The following is an 8,708-nucleotide window of genomic DNA, read 5'->3' as shown; positions in this document are numbered from 1 at the left end:
CCAAAAGTAATCCCAGTTATAACTTTGGAATGCAATGTGAGAATTAATTTGGGGATACTTTACAAGAGCTGCACCCAACATTGTATTCTGTATGTGTGTATATATATATATATATATATATATATATATATATGCACACATGCACATGCATACACATAAACATAATTCCTCTCTGGGGTTATAATTCACCAAGCAAATTTTGGGGGCACAATATATTGTTCTATACATTACATCTAAAAAGAATAATAATTTCACTAAATAAAATAATAAAGAGTAAGTTAGAAAGAATCCACCAGGTTCTTGTTTTTACTTTGTGCGTAAGTTATAGGTTAAATGTTTGCCCAGTTAAATGCTGTGGGGGAAGGATGGGAGAGCTAGATAACGTGGGATTCTTTATAGCTCATGAAAGAGAAATATAAACTCCTAGATTCTTCTCTATTGACTCAATAAAAATATAAGGTACTCTGACCAGCTGGAAGCTCCTAATTTAAATTCCATTTTATGCTTTGATCCAGAACAGTGTGTCTTCAAAAAGTTCCTGTAGTGCTGGGAGAATAACACGGGCACAAGTGTCTCCTAAAGAGCAGTCACTGGGTGCAGGGATTTGAGAAGACTAAGAGAAGGCGTATCTTCCACCTGTTCTGCCAGAGACTTGCTGCCCTCACACGGGAACGAGTACCCCACTAGCCTTGCACAACTTGCCTTTGGCCCCCAATTCCTTCTTCCCATTGATAAAAGCTGGAGCTCTTCAGAACCTTGGTACCTCATCTCGTATTCCAAACGGAATGTGTCCGAGGAGATGGTAGAGAAGGCTATCTGAATTTTATTCATTTTGAACCAGACTACATACAGGATATACATTTTGGACGGCAATCTCCCTCTCCTGCCCTAGTCCAGTGCCGGGGAAGAATATAGCCCCAGCCCTGCGCCGGTTGGGCGCCCCCTGGTGGCTGGATAGGCTGTAAACGCAGCGGCGCCTAAATTCACCCGGAGGCTCAAAGGACTTGGGCGTTGGACGAACACCCAGGGCTGGGAAGACTCGACTCTCTCCTGCCCTTAGCCTCAGGGACACAGCGGAGCGGGCCGACCTAACCTTGTCCACCCTCACCGAGGGGTGGGGTGGGGGTAACGTAGGCCAGCACCCGGAAATAATGTATGCCACTTCCCCTGCCATCTCTTGTTCCAAACCCGGGACGAGTGGGGAGAGCCCTAGAGAAACATGGAGAATGAGGGCGAGAGCGCAGCGCAGTGGGGAGCGCGCCCGGGACATTCTAGAGCTAGAGCTCGGGAGAAGGCAGCGAGTGCCAGGGTAGCTACGAACGGATGTGAGCTGGCGCGGGACCCGGGGAATCAAGCACCACGTTTTCCTAGCATTATTTCAAGAATTCTAACCCCTCACGGGGGCAGGTGCTATTCGGGAGATTTAACCGTACTTCCCTGTAAAGTAAAAACATTCTGTAAATTATTAGAATCCAGTAACAGGAGTGTCTTGGGGGGGGGGCGGTAATTTCCCACCGGTGCTCCCACGTGCAAGCACGTTTCTTAGTAAATGAACGGCAGTTAGAGCAATGCTTATCTACGCGTTTTCTATCTTTACGTTTCTACTTTTTTAAGTGGGAAAATACAGACCACCTTCAAAACGTACAAAAGGATCTTTTTGGAATACGTTCTAGGTGACAAAGAGGAGTCGGAAATGATGACTTCTGGTTGAGTGAAGGAAATCTGCAGTGGAACAGTGAGCCCCCTCCCATTTCAGAAGCCCGTCATGTCGACCTTGAGTTATCCTGTGTTATTGAATTAAATAATTTTTATAAGGCATAGACTGTAGAATTTCCTTCACCTACTGCGTCAAACAAAACAGAAAGATCTTCAAAAAGCCTCCATCTATAGCTAATTCTTGAAAAAAAAAATCTAATATTAAAACAAAAACTACAGAGCGACACAATTAAAAGCAAATCTCGGCCAGAGCATAAAGTACTTGAAACCCGAATCTGCATTCCGTTCCTCTCCTACAGGGCTGTGAGGTGGGGGAGGCGGTTTGTGCTGGTGCCTGGTGTATAATCGGGTTAATCCAGAAGACAAAGAATAAACCAATAGCCCTCCCACCTCACTTCCCGCTCCCCTTCCCCTCCCCCCTCTCCTCTCCCCGTCGCCCCCTCGAGGGGGAACAGAAAAGGGGAGAGGTGGGCTTGAAATGGATTCCGAATAAACTCTTAAAACCTGCAACTTGTTTTAATGCTAACACTGCGTGGCCCGGATTAGTTTTAAATGTTCATTCCCTTTTTTCCTAATGGCAAGGAGAAAGTTCCATAAGTCAGTCCGAGCCTAAAGCTCGTCCTCATGGCCTCTGGGGAACCTTAAGGTCAGTGTTTCCTTGAAACTAGATAAACTGACCCCGCCGTGCCCGGCCCGGCCCCGCGGGCGTCCCGCGTGACGGCGCCCGGGCTGCTGGACCGGCCCGGGGACGCGCGGGGCGGCGCGGTTGCCCTTTTGAATGCCTCCTGCGGCTCGGAGCGCTGGCGGGCGCTGAAGTGTGAGTGAATGTAGCCCCGCGGAGCCAATGAGCTGGGACCGGATGCGATATATCCTCTGGGACAACAACTGCTCTGTTCCGCCTCGGATCCACATGACGCCATTTACTGCTGCCGCGGCCGCCGCAGAGCTCCCTGCCTCCTCCGGAAAGGCGAGGGCGCAGGCCAACGGCGAGCCCCCCCGGCCGGGCCCCAGACCCTCCTCCTCCTCCTTCACCTCCTCCTCCGCACCCACCGCCCCCGCCTCGGCCTCTCCGCCGCGCCTCCACAACGCCCAGTCTGCACCGCCGAGAGCCGCGCGGCGCAGCGCGAGCGGAGGAGAGGGGCCGGCGGAGCGCGCAGCGCCCAGGCCCCCGCGCCCGCCCGGCCCGGCCCGCGCCCCCGCGCCACCTCCGCTCCGACGCGGCCGCGGCCGCACGACTTGGCCATCTGGCCTTAGATTCTGTGTAAGGCCGTTTTCTTTTTCTCCTTCGCTCATCTGCCGGGAAAGGAGACTCGCCGTTGGCGCTTCGGCCTCCAGTTCATTGAGAAAAAGGAAATACTCCGCGTGCGTTTCTAGAAGGGGGGTCGCCCCCAGCCCCGAACCCCGGAGTGTTCATCGGCTGGGGACTTGGCTCGGGATTTTCCTCGCCTTTTTTCCTCCCGCCGATCGCTCGGAACTTGGACTGAAGCAGAGTTAGGAAGAAGGGGGAAAAGTTTGCATCGGGGCTGGATTTTATTTGCACATCGCTTGGAAGAAGAGAATCCAACGGAGAGGGGTTGGTGCAAAGCCGCGATCACGGTGAGGCACGTTTGGCTCTTACCCTCCTGGCGCCGTGGCCGGCGCGTTGTGGGCAACATGGAGTAGATGCAGTCGGACCGGGAGTGGGGTCTGTCTTTCCTCAGGCCTCCCTTTCTCTAACCCCGCAGGTTCCCAGGGGGGATCCAGGGAGCTGCCTGTGGAACTGCCTCGCCCCAGGCTCGGCCTGCCTTGGCGGGGGCAGCAGTGCGCGCCGGGTACGGTGTCCCCAGCCCCAGGACCCCACGCGCCCGCGCTCTGGGGGGTTGGGGTGGCGGACCGCTCGTCGCGAGTCGGCTGCTGGCCCTACATTGACCGCGAATTCGGCGCTGAGAGCGGGAGAGGGAGGAGGAACACTTTGTGTTTTCCAGGTCCCCGTTGTAGGCGCCCGCATTTCTAACCTGTTCCGCTCCGGGGAAGGCAGGTTCTGGGTGAGGCTGTCCCGAGGCAGGGGCGCCAGCGGGACCGGGGACTCGCGGGTCGGGTCGCTCGCCTCACGGGGGCAGCGAGACCCCGCGAGTGAAAACTGGGCAGGGTGCCCGGCACCGAGGCTAGCCGGGTGCGGGTGGGAACGTCGCCCTGCCGGACGCCGGGGCTACGCTTCGGAAGTGGCAGCTCTTTCTTTTTTCCGTTCTCTGTGGTCGGCCTGGGTCACGCTTTTTTTTATTTTTGGAAGATTGGGCTGACCTAGCACAGGAAGAAAGTCATCAAGCGGTCGCGATCGTTTTCCATTACCTGAAAATAGGTACCAAAAGAGGATAGTTTTATTTCCTTTGAAGGGCTGATTTACTTTTTAGTCGCTGCTGCTGCTTTGAATTCGGGATCTTGTGCGTTTTTACAAAGCCATTTCTGTGCTTGCCCCACCCTTGTGCTGAAGTCCTTTCCCCTTAATCCTTAGTCTGATCACACACAGTTCTTCATGGGGGTTTCTAAGCACTTTCGGAGTGGGGAGTGGGGGGTGGGTGGCGTGCGCTGCGAAGGAGGCCAGAAATGGGCAGCAGTCATTTTTGTTAAAAAAAAAAAATCCCTCCCAACCCCCCTATCAAAGATGCTAAAACTGCAAGCAAATCTGCGCGAAAGTTTCCAGACCAGGGATCTGCGTCCTGCAGACCCGGTTTGTTCAGTGAGGCCCTAGGACTTGCCCTTCTTTTATAAAGCAATTTTCCTTTCACTTTTTCTCTCCACCCAAAAGGAGATGGGTGTGCGGATCGCAGGCAATGCCCCTTCGGTCAGTGCGTGGTGGAGTTGCCCAGTGTACGTGGGTTAGACCTGTCCGGGCAGCGGGTAAGTCAGGGCTTTCGGCGGCAGGGCTCGAAACCTGTGCCCGACACTCAAGGGCCTTAGCCAGAACGCCCTGCGGTGGGCTGCGTGACCCCTGCCTGGGGGCGGAGTGGCTCCCTCCAGTGCTCTGGGGTGGGGTATATTTTAGCCCGTAGGTCGGGAGGGGGAAGTGTGCTCCAGCGTTTCAAGGCACGTCCCCTAGGGAGGCGCCGGCACCCCCCCCCCCCCCCCGCCCCCTCCTGCTTGGCAGTCTTCGGATTGTGTGCAGGGGGAGGGCAGTTTAGCCCCTGGGCTGCGTCAGTCTCCCCGGAGAAAAGTCCCCCGGGGCTCCGACTGAGTCCCACCTGCTGGGGACGGTGTTGGGACGCCGATAGAGCCGATAAAACGGAGTGAAAGCAAAGATCAACGTTGTCTTGTCTGCCTTTCTGTTGGAAGTGAGATCCGGTTTCCAGCTCTGCCTTGTTCCGAGTTGGGAGGCGTGTGTCACCTGCCTGCGTCTCTCTTTTATAAAAATCGGAGAGTGGATGAAGGTCCACTTTTGCCCGTTTTTGTTCATTGTAGACTTGCCAGAGGGGATGATAGTTTTGAAATACACAGAGGGATTGCAATTACTTGTCAGAATGATAGATTTGAGACGTGACACCAATTTTTGAAACACTTCCTGTGATCACTAGTCGGTTTATGTCCTGAACTATTAAGGTTTTGGAAACGGGCAAAGCCATTAAGATTTTTGACATAATTTATTTCTAAAACAGAACAATCTGTATGCTACAGAATTTAAGATGTTCTCCTAGGCTATCAGGCTGTAAAATATTTGATCCTCAAGTTGTTGAGAAGTTGAAAATAAATTCGGCTGCTGGTTGATGATTGTGTAAGTTTGCTTTCTTGTGTTGCTGGCGCTTAACAGGATTTGAATGGATTTGTTTTTAATTTATAACTTTTGCTACTGTATACTTAATAATGCATGACTGTTGTAAAATTTGTGACTTCCTTGGGGGGGGGGGGGGGTGACTATTTTCTTTTTTGCAAGTCACATTCATTCTACGGTATTCTAAAAAGTTCCTGAATACTGGATAAGTCATAGTTAAAGGTATCTGATGTAAAAACAGACACAATAAGAACCAAGAAAGAATTTCTGGGCTGCATTTATTAAGGCAAAAATGACCACAACAAACTTAAAAACCTATTTCCAATTTTGAAAAAGTATTCAACTTTCATGTATGTCGGCGGCAATGTTATGGTCTAACGTTAGTTTCTTGCAATCTTTACTTTGAGCCTGAACCTTGCAATTTTATGTTCATTTGAATAAGGAATCGTTACCTGTGTGATTGAAACAACGATCAGCTTTGTGTAACTACACAACACAGGATTAGAGAATTGTCTAATCCTGCCATAACCTGCACTTTTTGATATGGTATTGGTCATATGGCTATTCTGGTAGCCTCCATAGCCACTCCATTTCAAATCCTGTTTCTCTAGGGGAGTGGAAAGCCAAGAGTTAATCCAGGTAGGCGGAGAGTGGGAAGTATCCTGGAGTGTAAACCAGCTCTTTCCTCTTGGTTTCCGCAGGAATTCAGATGTGTTCTAAGCCCGCTGGAGTGACCACACTTCCAAGACCTGATGGAGGCCAGAGCTCAGAGTGGCAGCGGGTCGCAGTCCTTGCTGCAGACACCCCGTGACGGTGGCAGGCAGCGCGGGGAGCCCGACCCCAGAGATGCCCTCACCCAGCAGGTACACGTGTTGTCTCTGGATCAGATCAGAGCCATCCGAAACACCAATGAGTACACAGAGGGGCCTACTGTGGTCCCGAGACCTGGGCTCAAGCCTGCTCCTCGCCCCTCCACTCAGCACAAACACGAGAGGCTCCATGGTCTGCCCGAGCACCGCCAGCCCCCCAGGCTCCAGCACCCACAGGTCCATTCTTCTGCACGAGCCTCTTTGTCCAGATCCATCAGCACAGTCAGTTCGGGGTCTCGGAGCAGTACGAGGACAAGTACCAGCAGCAGTTCCTCTGAACAGAGACTGTTGGGACCATCTTTCTCCTCGGGACCCGTCGCTGATGGGATAATCCGCGTGCAGCCCAAATCAGAGCTCAAGCCAGGTGAGCTTAAGCCACTGAGCAAGGAAGATTTGGGCCTGCACGCCTACAGGTGTGAGGACTGTGGCAAGTGCAAGTGTAAGGAGTGCACCTATCCTAGGCCTCTGCCATCAGACTGGATCTGCGACAAGCAGTGCCTTTGCTCAGCCCAAAACGTGATTGACTATGGGACTTGCGTGTGCTGTGTGAAAGGTCTCTTCTATCACTGTTCTAATGATGACGAGGATAACTGTGCGGACAACCCGTGTTCTTGCAGCCAGTCTCACTGTTGTACACGCTGGTCTGCCATGGGCGTCATGTCCCTCTTTTTGCCTTGTTTATGGTGTTACCTTCCAGCCAAGGGTTGCCTTAAATTGTGCCAGGGGTGTTATGACCGGGTTAACCGGCCTGGATGCCGCTGTAAAAACTCAAACACGGTTTGCTGCAAAGTTCCCACTGTCCCACCCAGGAACTTTGAAAAACCAACATAGCACCATTAATCAGGAATATGACAGTAATAAGGATTGTCTTTTGTTTTTGTTTTTGTTTTTTTTTAACGCATATGCAACCAACTAAACAGTTAGAATCTTGGCACTGTTAATAGAGGGTTGGGATAGCCTTCGCTGTTTGCAGTGAAATGCTTTTTGTCCATGTGCCGTTTTAACTGATACGCTTGTTAGAACTCAGCTAATGGAGCTCAAGGTATGGGATACAGAACTTGGGAACCCACGTGTTGCATAAGCTAAAACAACAGACACTCCCAGGCAAAGTTTTTGTTTGTGAATAGTACTTGCAAAATTTGTAAATTAGCAGATGACTTTTTTTTTCCCCATTGTTTTCTCCAGAGATAATGTGCTATATTTTTGTATATACAATAATATTTGCAACTGTGAAAAACACGTTGTGTCATGCTATATGGCACAGTCACAAAATATTATACTAATATGTTGTACATTCGGAAGAATGTGAATCAATCAGTATGTTTTTAGATTGTATTTTGCCTTACAGAAAAGCCTTTATTGTAAGACTCTGATTTCCCTTTGGACTTCATGTATATTGTACAGTTACAGTAAAATTCAACCTTTATTTTCTAATTTTTTCAACATATTGTTTAGTGTAAAGAATATTTATTTGAAGTTTTATTATTTTATAAAAAAGAATATTTATTTTAAGAGGCATCTTACAAATTTTGCCCCTTTTATGAGGATGTGATAGTTGCTGCAAATGAGGGGTTACAGATGCATATGTTCAATATAAAATAGAAAATATATTAACGTTTGAAATTAAACTGAGCTGTTTTGTCTTATTTTACCTTTGCTTTGTTTTTGTTTTTTGAAGTGAAAGAGACCACATTTTATGTTAAGGCTAGCATTTCCATGAAATAGTTTCACTTATCTATAAACTCTTCAAAGAGGAGGTTCAGTGATTTTTTTTCAGAGATAATTCTAGCAATCAGGAGGGAAATAACCGAGCATTTGACTCACCTGTATTAATCATGAGTGCTTGTTTTGGCCATATCGTTGTTACTGTTCTTGCCTTTTACAGATTTGTTGGCTTCCCTTTGTTTTCCTTGTTTTCTTTTTCTTTTAAATCTTAAACTCATTCAGGAGACTTCCCTAAAAGATTAACAATTAGATTTTTTTCTTTATATACAGAATTAAGTATTAAGAATAGCCATGAGGCTAATTCAAGACCAGAAAAACGAGTTTAGTTCAACATTTATTGAATGTCCTCTGTGTCAGGCATGCAGCATACACAGATCAATGCTTGTAATTGAGGCAAAAATGTTTTTTTCACTTAGCCGGTTATGGCTGTATTTTTTCCAGTCTTGGTTTCAGACTCAAGTTTATCACCATGATACCACAACTTTCTTATGTTAGGAAAGACACAGAAATCATAACTTGTTTTGATTCAGGTGTTGGATATCATGAAATTTCATCCAATCTAGGCCTCATAATTCAAGTCCAAGGAAGCCAGTTGAGAGGCCCTGTCTTGTTTAATCAAATTATCCAGAGAAGTGGTTAAATTGTACTTTGGGAAA

The 8,708-nt window shown here is 48.9% G+C and overlaps 1 protein-coding gene across 1 annotated transcript; it reads left to right on the top strand.

Moving 5' to 3' along the window:
- Positions 1-3,213: 3,213 nt before the first annotated feature.
- On the top strand, positions 3,214-7,958 carry SPRY2 (sprouty RTK signaling antagonist 2). Its single transcript, XM_042928761.1, has 2 exons — positions 3,214-3,312; positions 6,160-7,958. Exon 2 carries the CDS (start codon positions 6,211-6,213, stop codon positions 7,156-7,158), a length of 948 nt encoding a protein of 315 aa, XP_042784695.1. The 5' UTR covers positions 3,214-3,312; positions 6,160-6,210; the 3' UTR covers positions 7,159-7,958.
- The last annotated feature ends 750 nt before the right edge of the window (positions 7,959-8,708 follow it).

The sequence above is a fragment of the Panthera leo genome, chromosome A1 (genome assembly GCF_018350215.1).
Source record: "Panthera leo isolate Ple1 chromosome A1, P.leo_Ple1_pat1.1, whole genome shotgun sequence".
Lineage (NCBI taxonomy): Eukaryota > Metazoa > Chordata > Mammalia > Carnivora > Felidae > Panthera > Panthera leo.
Note: the sequence above shows the minus strand (reverse complement) of the source record. Positions and strands in the feature narration are given on the sequence as shown.

Bases quoted from the DNA above. Each gene is read 5' to 3' on its own strand.
- SPRY2 (XM_042928761.1), top strand. From the start codon at position 6,211: ATGGAGGCCAGAGCTCAGAGTGGCAGCGGGTCGCAGTCCTTGCTGCAG.